General features: G+C 42.0%; 1 protein-coding gene across 1 annotated transcript in view; it reads right to left on the reverse strand.

Moving 5' to 3' along the window:
• LOC119882039 (partitioning defective 3 homolog) overlaps nt 1–12,734 on the reverse strand; it is a gene marked incomplete at both ends in the record, with an annotated part of 38,402 nt that extends 25,668 nt beyond the window's left edge. The window contains 4 exon segments of the mRNA XM_038692056.1: nt 6,168–6,215; nt 9,104–9,139; nt 11,737–11,865; nt 12,548–12,734. Coding sequence (XP_038547984.1) covers nt 6,168–6,215; nt 9,104–9,139; nt 11,737–11,865; nt 12,548–12,734 — 400 coding nt within the window.
• Nucleotides 12,735–13,988: the final 1,254 nt, after the last annotated feature.

Raw genomic sequence — 13,988 nt, forward strand, 5'->3', positions numbered from 1 at the left:
GAATACCTTTGAGATAAAATAAAAAACCCAACATAACATAAGTGCTGAGAAATAATAACACATAAGACAACAGGAATGTAATTATTCCAGTCCAATTAATTCTGCCGGGAAGTGAATTTAAGGCTAATTAAAAAGTGACAATGAAATGGTCATAATAAGAAATTACAAAACAAATTAATTATTACAATTGTAAAGTAAAGCAGATGTGATGTCATTTCAAGGTTGCAATCTATCTATGGATCTATTAAGTAATATCAGGCATTTCAATATGAATAATGCCATTAACAGAGCTAACTATGTTTTTAAACTTGAAAGACTAACATAAATCTCATACTCTGCAGATTACATTATTTACACCTGTGATGTTTTACTGAAAGTATAGTTCAAAAGTATAGTTGGTCATTTTCAATTAAACTGCAACAACTGAAACAGTCTTTTGCTGTTAAAAAAGACCAAGAAAGTGCTCAGACAAGCTGGCTGCATCCATAGACGTTACAAAAAATGGGTCGTGTATGTGACGTCACCCACGCCGTTTTGAAGCTGAGTGGGCTCTGGCCATCACCATCTTGGTACTGCCAGACACTAGCTACTCGAAAAAGATGTGGGGCCGAGGCAGGCCGATTGAAGCCTGGTTGCGGAACCGCGTAGCTGCTAGTCTCCTGAGAGGGCACCCACCTGTCACTCAAATCGCTTTACCCTTAGCTATGGAAACTGCATGATGCAACTGGTTGTCATGAACATGGAAATTAGTTTTTGTACCAGGCAGTAAACATGTTTGTTTCTGATGTAAATTCAGGCTTTTTGACACGGCGGTGTATGGAAGACGACTCCCTTTTAGAGCCAGCCTCAAGTGGCCATTCGATGAACTACAGTTTTTGGCGCTTGCTTCATTTTTCTGCCCCAGAGTTTGCCACTTGGTTGCATCATGTAATTTACAGACTTAGCAATTAGCTTGATAGCGTGGCAGACAGCAGATAGAAAGCATTAATCAAAATCTTCAAGCTAAACCTTTATCATACCACATCACATCACCATTTTAAGCTGTTATCTAAAAACTGTGAAGCAGCTCATCTCTACAGTCTTTGAAGCTCACATGATTTTAGCTCAAGAAGCTAAAGTGCAGCGCTGACATCTGTATCCTTAGGGGTCAGCTGTATTACTTAAGCTCGGCCAAAGATGGCTTCCACAAGAAAGAAACACAAGACGACAAGATAGTGGTGAGCTAGCTAGTCACATCACATTTAAGGTAGTTAGCAGTTAGAAATCACCTACAGTACCAAACGTTTTACCATTACTCCCTCATCAGCAACTGTGCCAACTTATGGAAAAGTTAAATACCACTAACAATAATGTGACACAAAAGTAGTCAATCTTTCAATAAAAAAATAGTTCTATACTTAAGCTTTACTCCAATTTACTGCTTTAAAAAATTCAGATGGATCCAGGATGACTTCAATATGCAACTAAAATACGAGGAAACACAAAAGAGTGGGTGAAAATAAATAACACTGGCAAAAAAACTGAGGGAAAAAAAACCCCTCAAAGTACAGTCAGACGAGTTGAAAGAAGGTGAGGGGAGGGAGAGGAGTGATGGGCTCGAGAGGAGGGACGGAGGCAACTGGAGCGAGGGTGAAAAGGCGAGGAGCCGAAAATAAAAGGGTGAAAAGACTGAGAGAGCGCGAGCATGACAATGACAGAGTGAGCGGGCGAGCGGGTGTGAATGAAAGGCTGACAGAAAAGGATTAATCCATGTGGAACACAAAAGAAGACAGACACTGCCACCTCTCTTACTGTATGTCTGTATCTCTCCCTCCCTCTCTCAACCATCCACCCCTTTTCACCCGTCTCTTTATTCTGCACTCCACTTTCTTTCGCTTTTTCTTAAAAACTATCTCCCTCTGCTCATCCCCCCCCCCCCCCCTTTGCTGCCTCCCCTTTCTAACCCTAATTTTGTCTCTCTCGCTTCCACCATCTCTCCATATCCTTTTCCTTTCTTCATCATCGCATTTGTATGAGAGGAGAGTGTGCCTGCACTAAACCAGCTAAATTTGAGGAGCCATCGTTTTTTTCTCTCCGTGTTTAAAGCAGTAAACCGGTCACAAGAAAACTGTGCTTTTTCAAAACGGTCTGCAGAAAAGACAAATCTGGTCTCGTGTGGTCACGGTAAACACAAAGTCTGCTGAAGACAACTTGGTGATTTCACAGTGCAGCAGTACAGAAAATACTGTTTGTCTGGTTAACAGGTAGCGGCTATAATCCAATGTCAAATTATCATCATCTGCTTGTTCAGTTGTCTGACAACAAAAACAGAAAAATAAGTAGATAAGAGCATCTAAATCATGACAATCGCGGTTTTAAAAGCAGGAGGAGACTGATCTGATATAAGTCTTTCCTACTACTATGCTATTGGGGATGCACATTGTTTTCACATGTAAACAGCATTTCCAGATTTAGCTGGTTAGTCCAATTCTCACATCTCTTTTCACTTTTCGTCTTTGTACCTCCCACCCACCGCTTTCTGTCGCTTCCCCTCGCAGCACTTCTTTCTCTCACCTTTCCTTCTGCACCTGAACCTCTCCCACTGTGCACATCTAATGTATGTCTCGCATCCTCAGAGCCACGACTCTTCTTTGTATTCTACGGAGTCAGAGTCGATCTTTTGCATTAACAGTATTCAAAGCCGCCCTCTTTCCCACTTTCTTCTCCCCCACACACACACACACACACACCTCTCCTCCACTGCAGTCCCTGAAATGATTAGCGGGTCGGCGGCGAGCTCAGCTTTGGCCGAACAAACCTGTCAATTTGATGGCATCTAGAAAAGTCGCTTGAGGGGAACTTTTTAAAAAAGGGCAAAGAAAGAGAGAGAGAGGGAAGGAGGCAGTGAAGGGTGTAATTGGTCGAGGGAAGCCAGGCGTGGAGAGCATTGTTGGCTGCCTACTGTAGCACAAATCTCTTTTTAGTCAGACTCTGACTCTCTCCCTATTCCTCCCTTACCTTCTATCACTACATTTACCACCCGGCCACCCCCCTTTCCCATATCTTCCTCCTCACCGTTCTCTCTCTCTTCTTGCCATTTAAACTATGTGACCAAAAGTATGTGGACACACTTGCCCGCCTACTTTTGCGTCCTTTTGGTCATGTTTTGAGCTACAATCCTTTGTTTCAACCAAGATAAATCTTGAAGCTCTAAACCCTCTTCTTTCATCTTGCCACCACTCTCTACCTCCTCTTTTCTGCTGCCCTCCGTTCTATTTGTCACCCCTCCCTTCCCCCCTTGTCGCTCCACCCCGTCTCTCTTCGCTCACTCTTTCTGACGCGTCTCACTGTAGCTCCATGCTGATAGACCATGAATATCAAATACCTGTGCGATCAACGGAGCTGAGACTGGCACAGCATGGAGGAAGAGAGGAAAGGCAGGTGTGCATGTGTGTGATAGAGTAAGCGAGTGACAGAGAGAGAGAGAGAGAGACAGAGACAGAGAGAGAGAGAGAGAGAGAGGGAAGGCAGGCCCGTCTGTGTCTATAGGTGGATGTGTGTCAGAGCAAACAAACACAAAGCAGCATGTGTAAATGTCATCCTTATATATTGTGTCTGTGCCTGCATACACCCCTTCAACTGCCAACATGCATCACTGACACATGATGACTATAGTATGTACAGGAACAATCCACTGACACGCACAAACACGCATGCAGTCCCACTTCTCACTCGCTGTCCAAAACTGATCAGCTGCCCTCTTTCTAGCGTCCTTTCCATTTTGGACAGTCAAACACTATGTGGCTCGCTCCACAACCCACTAGTAACCATTTATAACTTCATCCAACCCCGAGCACTTACACCAGCAGCTGCTCCATGTCACTGCGCGTATGCGTGCGCAAGTGTGTAAGTATACTTATGTGGGAATGTGTAGTGGTGTGTGTGCAGTGAGTGTGTTCATCTGAGATGTTTGTGTAAAGGGTGCCATATGGCTTGTGTTTTTTTTTATTTTTGAGTTCATAATGTGTAAAGACTCCAGTATGGTCTATGTAACTGTATACTGTGTGTGTGTGTGTGTGGGCCAGGTGGCAGCTTGAAACATCACTTTAATTAAGCTAGAGGGCCTGTTCTGCGGTAGAACGGCCCTCTCTGATTGACTCGTATGTGTCACCAAAAGGCCACTACAGAACACAGAAACAGCACCAAGCCCGCTGCAACCATTAATCACTGCAGCTATCCTATCGTGCAAATAATGATACAAGTTATGTAACTCTTGTAATGATTCCCTTTTAGGTTAATAATCCCATGCTATTATGCACCTAAAGCAGTGGTAGAAGAGGTATTTAGAAGTAAAAGAAGCAATACGACAACGCAAAAGTACTAAAGTATAAATAACGGTCTTTACTACTTGATTTATTTATTTGAGAAAAGTACATAAGTATTGTAAAGTATCAAAATCTCATTATGAAATAGATCTATTTCTGAGTATTAAATTGCTTTGCTCATGTTATATTTTATATTATAACTATTACTGATACAATAACAGATATGCTTGTTTTTAATGTACTTTTAACCACTGTTTAATAATGTTGGATTATTTAATCAATTCTATCTCAGAAGATCATTATGTTTTATAAGTAAACGTTAATTTGTTAAATTCAGTTTATATCTGAAATATAGTGAAGAAGAATAAAGAATACAACGGAAATTCTTGAGAAAAGGTTCTTTAAAGTACATAACTTAGTCCCATTTATAGTTAAATAAACAATAAAGTAGGGTATGATTTAGGGCGTGGCTAACTTGTGATTGACAAGTTGCTACCCTGGCAACTGTTCAGGCATAGCAACGCGTATCAGCCCACCTACACGCTCACCTGCCACCAACACAGCGTCACAGATGGCCAATAGTTTTTTTCAGACTCACTGAGAGCTTATAATCTAAGCATTACGGTTACATGGCTCACGTGCGACGGGATGTCACAGGGTTTGACGTCATTTTTGGGCCTACATGGAACCGTCCATTGGTGTTATTGTACATGGAGGTAAAAGAATTAACAGTTTTTCATTCATAACAAAAACACATTTTCGCTATCACTTCAACCACAGAGGGAGAATGACCTGTGAAGTGAGCTGCTGGTTGAAATGACATTATTTTTAAATATACTGTCTTTACCTTGAGCATATGAGTGACCACCACATCTCTACAGTCGACAGTTTTGTTATTTCAAGCTTTTAACAAACTAATTGGGCTTCAGCATAGACGTTTAAATTATATATTGCCTTGAAAACTCTTGCCCATTGGCAAATGATCTGCTTATATGTGACAGCTATGCAAAATTTAAAAAATGATTATTCTCCTTGGATAAACAGAAGATTTTTCTGCACTATACCGTTTCATCAGTTGTGGCATGTTATGCAATGTCAATATTTGCCACCACATCCACGGGCCTGTTACAGACATACTGTATTATGACTTAAAATACTGTACATTTTGATATAATATTTATGCTGTGTCATGAACAGCCAACACATGTTCTGCTATGATAAATGCTATCTCATGTCAAGAACACCTTCATTACACTCCAGCGTGCTAACAGATTGCCGTTTCATAACAGCTTTGTATGCAGACAGAAGAGGAAACACGCACGTGTGATAGATAGCATCTTGGCACAGTGTTGCTGCAGCATTACTGCTGCCACTGCTGATGGCTTTTCAATATAGCCTTGCAGTAATTTTCCATAAGCCTGTGTGACTAATGGCATAAACAATGGAGCTGAATGTTCACGTTATGGGACCATTATGGAACTATCAGGGCAGGCATGTAAAGACGGATGCCTTTGATCAGCACTCTATTGTAGAAGCCAGGTGCAGGGAAGAGGATTTGCGTCTTTAAGTGTGTCTTAAGTGTGTGTGCAAGAAAGAGAGGGGCAGAATGGAGTGAAAAAGAGATGGAAGAGAAGTAACAAAGGCGGAAACAAGACAGATGCAATGAAAATAAAAGAAAGGAGAAGGTAAGGGCTGCTGAGAGAGACAGAGAAAACCCGACAAAGTGTTTTCTTTCTACAGACCGTTGGCAAAGCAATGACTCCCAGTATATTTGTGAAGCCACCCAAAGCATCTCATTTGCCTTTGATGCCTTTTCCTTGTGCAGCATAATGACCCAAGATGGTGATGTCATGCAGCAGTTACCTCAATCAGCCAATGGGGTTTCCCGGCTGTCACAGGCTGCCTCGGATGCTAAAGGGAGCAGTCAAAGTCAACAGGTTAGACACAAGAGTCCCTCAGATAGAGAACACTTAATAACTCAGTCCAGGAATGTGATGAGGGACATCTGAGCCAGTTGAGATGTAGAGTGAGGTGGTAAAATATTTAACATGGAGGGTCAAGGATGTAAATGTTATAGCTGAGGTGTTTGTGAGAAGCACAAATGCACCTAAACATTGGCACATTTTTAAATGAATCCAGCAGACATTAACTTTGCATTAACTGTGCAAAAGCAATAATGTGGCATGAGTGAACCAGAGTGTCACACAACTAATGACATCCACTAGTGCACTGCAAACGCGGGTGATTTTGGGGTCATTGGCCCGATTTCAAAAAGTGAGTGCTTTTTCCACTTCAGTTGCTGCATTTTGTCTGTCGTGTAACCCTCAACAGAGCTCTCTCTCACAGCAGGAGTCATGCCATGCCAACCCCAAAAGCCCCAACTGGAGTGCCGGCAAACCTGCGGCTCTACAAGCTGTCAACATATTATATTCTGTTAGCTTTTTTTGTCAATTGCATTTTTCTTAAATGTACAAAGCTATTAAAATAAAAGGAATAGATTCATTTTAGTAACAAAATTATCAGACATAGTTAAGCTCTATAAAGGCACAGCATGTCAGTATGTCTCTGTTCACATGCTGCCCAGAGCAATTCCAGTTTGCTGTACTTAAATGGTTCTAAGTCTGAAACTGCCCTTTTCTGTTATAGAAACGTTTTATAATTCAGACTGTTTCGGACAAAAAAAATAAATAATCTGAAGGCATCACCTTTGCATGTTTCTACATTTTCAGATATTCTTAAGAGTAGTCGACTAATCAAAAAAATCAAGAGATTAATAATGAAAAGAATCATTAGTCGCCGCCCTTCCTCTCATCATCCAATTCTCTTCATTTACTGGAAATGTATCTATTACTTGAAAATGGATACATGTCCATTAAAAGCTGCCCTGTTCTGTAAGATGCACACCCTGCATCTAAAGCTGTACACCATCATGGTGCCTCTGCTGCTGTTGTTGTTGGCGGCGAGATGTTTAAAATGAGGCGTCTGACAACAGATAACATCTGAAAGGCACTGAATCCATTTATGGTGGTTGATGTTCCGGGAAAGGGTGAGGAGGAGAGAGACTCATCTGGAGTTTTGGAGTTAGGAAGGGAGGAAAGGAGGGAGATGAGAAGAGACAAAACGGCGGGGGGGGGGGGGGGGGGACAGCGTGACCATGGTGCATTTCCTCAGTCTATCTTGTCCCTGTGGTTGCATTGATTTTTAGGAAAGTAAACATCCAAAAATATGCAGAAAATTAAACAATTGCTTTTACTTCCCTTAATCCTGAAGTCGCACTAGGTAGAATTTTTACAGGTTAAGTTTACTTTGTGATAATTAAAAAGGAAAACAATGAAAAGATTTGCCTCTATCAGATGCGGGAAATAAAAACACTTAAACGTGGCTCCTAAACAGATTTTTTTTAATTTCCATTATACAACTGAAAAAAACTGAAGTTCTCTCTCACTGGTAGTGTACCCTGGGATACCAAAGCACAATGCTGCCAAGAGTGGCTTATAACAAGCCAACTAAAATGTGACATTTACTATAGTGTTGGCTCTTACTGACAAGGCAGCAGTGGTAGGAGGCCCACTCCCTGGTGTCTTTCTCGGCACTTATTTTAAAGGCTGATGGATTGATACATGTCGTCATGTCTGTACACGTGTCCGTGTCTGATGTGAGATGTGCCAGCTGCAGTCACAATAATCATCAACATCCTGTCATAAAGTTCCTCGATGATGAGGATCATCCACACAGCATCACATTAACTGGCCAATTACGCTTCTAATGCGCCACTCAAACTGCAACCAATCACCTGCACTTGGCCAGATGTAACCTGAAGGTAACGCCAGATGCGAAGACATGAAGTCTGCGGTTGTTAAATTACAACTCAAGTTCGGTATGGAAATGCAGAGTTATGGAAAACTGAATAGCCTTTTAATTTCAGCAGTAAAGACAGATGAGCTTTTAACAGCTGCTGTGATGGAGAACCTTTAAGGGTAATGTGTGACAAGTAACATTCAGGCCATCGAGACTGTACTGTAACAGTTGGAAATACCGTACATCCTGTGAGAGAGCTGATTCTTCATAGAAGGTAGCTTCTCATCCTAAAATAACATCTGCAGCCACTGCATGGTACAACCCCAAGATAAGGAAAGTTTCTTTGCATCCAGTTCCTGGGTATTTGGATATAACATTAGGCTATACATGTCTCGGTTACATATGTCAAAGTTTCCAAAGTTTCTGTTTACATTTGGCGCTCAGACATCCACATCCAGCTCTCTGCATTTTTCTCTCAATAAAATGAAACACAAACTAAACAGCTTGTTTGTCATTCACCTCGCATATCAGAGTTAGCATGCTGCAGGAAGGCCAGACTGACAACCTTATCCACAGCCGACAAATAAAGCAAACTCCAATGTGTTTCTACCTTCACTGACAAATACAGCTCTGAGGGGAGTGATGGAGCGAATTATTCTGCAGCACAGCCTGAACAGTCCATACTGATGAACCATGAAATTGTGATTTGTTACAGCAACTCTGGATGGAGATTGAAATTTGTGTTACTGACTAACATTTATACGCGTGACTAGTGACTTGCATTTTGATTAACCCACTAGTTTACTAGTGGAACCTCAACACACGCATAAGCTATTGTTTTCATCCCAACTGGGTGATGAAATTCGGTGTATTTCCTAGCACAGATGAATAACACCCATGCAAAGGTTCGGGCTAAATAAAGGAGTAGGAGCTGTTGAGGAGGAGGCAGCGGATTTGGGAAGATGGTTTTATTGCGGGCTAGTGATGGGGTGGAGTCTTACCAAATCTCTGGGGCATTGCACCTGGGGCTCAGCATTCTAGAGGATGGAGGGGACAAGAGAACCAAAGTCAAACCAAGTCAAAATTCTAGCACACGGACACACAAGAAGCTGTGGAAGGGAGAAATGGAAGCAGTGTGACGAATAAATGGGCATGCAGGTTATGAAAACGATAGATCTCAGCAGACAGATGGGTAGGTATTGCTGGGTGGTGTGCGCTCAGACTTAAAATATAAAACTGTGGGTCAGAAAACAACTGTAGTGTTTGCAAAGACTACATGTCACAATCTTCAAAGATGTCACTGGCAAGACCAGATATATAACAGATGAATAAATGCATGATGGACACTTTTCCAGTCATTGAGCTCCAGCTCTCTGAAATCTCAAATCTTTGAGTAAGGTTTTTATTGGTGAGCAGTGATCATTCAAGATTTGCCCTGAGATTTGCCTCTCAGGCTGCATACAGGCTGACCTAATCAGGGTTGAAAAAGTATCCTGCATTACATAAATATTTTTGGGAAAATAAATAATTCAATCTATACTTTGATTTAAGGCTGGCAGTTTTAAGTATATCATTCTCATCGTATCTCATTTCTCTGTCAATGAAACTGTGATTTTGAGTCACATGTGCATGAATATGCAGTGCATTAACAATAGCATATATCAAGTAGTAGTAGTATAGCAGGCCTATCAATTTACAAAACATTTATAACTCTTGTTATACTACCAATAATGTGGAAAGCTCACAACCTATAATATAAGCTCACTAAATAATAATTTCATCATGCTATTTGCGAGATTAATGTAGTTTCAGATGATAAAATAAGTTGTCCCGCTTGTCCAACAGCTAAAAGATCTCTTGTTTTATACCTGCTGCACGTGGCAGCTGTACAAACGATATAACAGCTGTTGCCTTTATTTGTTCATTGCTCTACATTAGGTTTAATAAATAAAGCTTAGCAACTGCCATTTTTAATTCACACTTATGTGGCCAGAAAATGTGCTTTTTTACTCTTGAAACACTGTTTTGGTTAAGCTCAATTTAGTAATCCAGTTTGTGTTTTAATTGATATATAATGTGTGTTGTTATTATATTTTGGTTAACTGACATGTTGTTTAGTCTCCCCTATCTCTAAAACCCATGAGAAATGCTTAGCCTAGCTCACAGCTCTGGATAAAGACTGAAGCTGCTCATTTTGTGCACTAAGACCTCATCTCCCTCGAGCGCCATCTCAGCCCATTCTCATCACCCTCTCCACCCTCTGCAGCCAATAACCACAGATCAAATAAATCCTACCATCTAACTGCCGACTACGCAGAATCAGCTGGACTCAAAGCCCCGCTCTAATCTAAAGATGAGTATCGACCAGCTCCTCTCATCCAACCTCGCCCTTGGTGACAGCCAACCAATGGCTTCCTCTGCATCCCTTTGTTGTGATAATTGTCACCAATCAGCCATTTGATTGACACTACTTGCTAGCGAATGGCTGCTTGTGGCTCTAATGGCCCTGGTGACAGCGGAGGGTGCTGGGAGAGTCCATGTTTATGACAACAGAGGGGGGATTTAGGGCTGTTTGGTGCTATAACTCATGTTTCTACTCGATAAGGCATGTGTTAAAGCCAGCTACTGGAGCTAGAGAGATAGCAGAGAATCATTGACCGCTGCTGTGGAGTAAACACTAATGTGATTAAAAGCCTGCTACCAGCCCCCACTGTTCACTCTTCCCACATTAAACTTACACTTAAGCTACAGTGTTCTGCCGCCGTCATTATGAGCTCACTTCTTTATCAAACAACTTTGAGGTAACTCCAGATGCTCAGTACATCAAAGCTAATTTTCTGCAAAGATAATTAAGTGCAACATCTGGCAGCACGTAAAAAACGCGACCTTGAGGAAAGCAAATAGTTGCGACAAACGTACCAACTAAATTAGCAATGGTTCGCATGAATCATTGAAGTTACAAGCTGTGAATGGCACCTGTCCAGACTGGGTGACAGCAGTAGCATCCAAAAACAGCACACAAACATTTGTATTGCCGTTTGTGTCGTGTAATGTGCGAGGATGTTGCCTGATTGATATTCAGTCCAAGTGTGTTTTCCACTCTCTGCCTACTACCTGCCCTGTGTCTGTCTGTTCATTCCCACATCCATCAATCTAGAAAGCCAGCTCGGAGGCAAAACAGAGCAAGAGAGATGGAAATACAGAAAGAGAGAGAATGTAACCTAACAAAGCGAGAGGAAGAAAGGGAAGTGGTGACTGAGAATGAAAGTTGCGGCAGGGAGGGTGACACAGGAAGGACAGAGAGAGTTAAAGCGAGAAGAAAAGGAGATAAAGAGAAAAGATTGAGCTCTACAGGATTCCTCTGAGGCTAGCCACAGTTTGATAATAGAGAGGAGTGCAGCGACGGAGCGGGACAATCAATCTGCATGCTCGGCTAGCATGTTGTGTTAGCCGGGAAATGAGAAGACAACACCGCACTCACTGTGGGGATTAACGGTACTTGTGACAGCACAGCAGCACACACAAACACCATGCAAGCGGGGACTGTACATATGTCAGCGTGTGAAATGTGTTATGCTGACAGGTTGAACAGTTGGCGGAATGTTCCAAGGAAGGTGAAGAATGACAAACGTACCACTTCTCGTGGGAGGAAAGTGTCCTCCTGCCGTAGAACCAGCAGCCCAACAGCCCCGCCCATGGGCGTGGCCCTGAGCAGAGACACCACCTCCTCCTGGGTCCGCCCATTCAGGTCCACTCCATTCACCTGAACAGGAGTGACTGAGTTTAGTTCTAAAAAAGGCTGCATGGTTAATCTCTCAGCCAAGGTGAAATATTCACAACACTTATTTGTGCTTATTGCAAAACAAAGAAAAGCAGCAAATCCTCACATTAAACAGTCACTTGGAAAAAAGTGAAAAATAAACCAAAATTACTACTACTGTGTACCAAAATTAGACAAATCCCAGTTAAAAACGTGAAAAATAAACCTGTGTACCAAAGGTTTTAATGTTTTGTGCAATAACCCCACAGACTCAGTGTTGCACAGTGTAATCCTTTATGCAAATGGTTTGCAATGTGGGATAACGCAACTTCAAACGCTTCCGTCTTGCTGCACACACAATACAATATAAACACACGTTCTTTGATTTTACTCCAGGATGCTGAATTGCCAAGTAGCTGCCTGAAATTAATTAGTTACACTTTAAATGACGACAGGTATTTTTGATGTATTAAAAGTATCAGTACTTGTGTTGTGACAAACAACATCCACATTTTATACTGGGATTTAACTAATTTTGGAACAAACCACGACTACTGCCTGGTACAGGTCTACTGTCCAGATAACATAATCCAGTGACCGTCATAGGTTACATTAAATGAGTCCATCAGCTCCTGCACGCATATGAACTGCTGTGTTAAGTATCACTGCACTTCGACTATCTCACCTCCAGCAGCCTGTCTCCTGCCTTGAGGCGGCCATCTTGGATGGCAGCTCCCCGAGGCAGAATATTCTTCACGTAGATGGGTGCCGAGCCGCCGATGGGAACGTCCCGTGACGTTATACTGAAGCCGAGTCCCTCAGGGCCTGTGGGATGAGCAGGAAGGAGTCTTATGATGGAATCTGGTTTCGTCCTGAGGCAAAAGGTGATGCTCTTCTATTCCCTCTGTAAGCCTACAGCTCAAGCTACTGTGACTAAGTTCATACTGTCGTGGATCTGAGGCAAATATAGGCAATAACGGTGGTAAGTCTAAGGGCAGATATTTGGTTCAGATATTAGGGTGCTTTCACACCCGCCTCATTTAGTTCGGTTGAATCGCATGTAGTGAACAACGGTGTGGATTTGTGCATTTTAATGAAATTTGGAGCTACCCTAAATTCCTTTCTCCTCCCCAGAGAAGAAGGGGAGGGGTCAAAGTTGCTTTCTCTAAGTGCTAGCCCGACCATAAAACTGGCACCTTTTTCATTCCGAAGCTGATAACGCGGGGCCTGACTGTTAAACTGACAAAGGGACACGAGCCAGCCATTGGTATCTCCCTGAACAGCCTATAGCCCCCCCCCACACGTTTCCGTGGCAACTGACCTTATTCTTTGTTTATTACCACATCAAAAAGGAAAACCCCTGTCTCACCCAAGTGTGACATGGTCCAGACACTGAACTTTGAATGTAAAGGACTGCAGTCTCCAAAGACTCAAAGCAGTTAATTAAATCTTTAGTTACCTGATTACGTTTGCCTCTATTTGAGTAGTTATGTTAACTGTTGTTAATATTAGTGCTGAAAAGAAAGTTACTTGTGCAGTGTTTTTATTTTCAGCAAGACACTCCTTCATGTAATGTAATCAATGCTTGTTCATAATACTTTCCTATAAAATTCCTTTAGAAATGATGACAAAGGAAGGTTTTACTATACTCTTAATCGCCAGCTTGAATTTAAGGATGAATCAACAATATTCCCAGTTCCTAAGGAGAGACAATCTTTGATTTAATCCAAGTCAGTCTGTGGTCTAACATAACTAATACTTTTAATAAGTTATTACTTCATGAGCTCTTTGTGATACAGATCAGAAGCGTTAAAGCGCTGCACAAACTTCTGTCAGTCACCGGAGTTTGATTTCCCCAAATGGGTCCTGATGACGCAGGATGACAATCGCCAAAGCTGTCCAATCAACGAGTTACCTGTAAGTCTGTGTAACGTCATGATTACTACGTTTGTAAAGCTGCAGTGAGAACATGAACCAGACCGGAACTAAAATGCAACAGTGCATCATTTTTTTTCCACTTGGTCCGGACCAAATGAACCGAACTACAGGTGTGAAAGCACCCTTAGAGTGAAGTGGTTTGTTTGGTCAGGAGTAAAGGGTTAGTATAAACCTGCATTTACTGCAGC

Source organism: Micropterus salmoides, unplaced genomic scaffold, assembly GCF_014851395.1.
Source record: "Micropterus salmoides isolate LMB-PRFRI ecotype aquatic unplaced genomic scaffold, ASM1485139v1 Ms_hic_scaffold_2852, whole genome shotgun sequence".
NCBI lineage: Eukaryota > Metazoa > Chordata > Actinopteri > Centrarchiformes > Centrarchidae > Micropterus > Micropterus salmoides.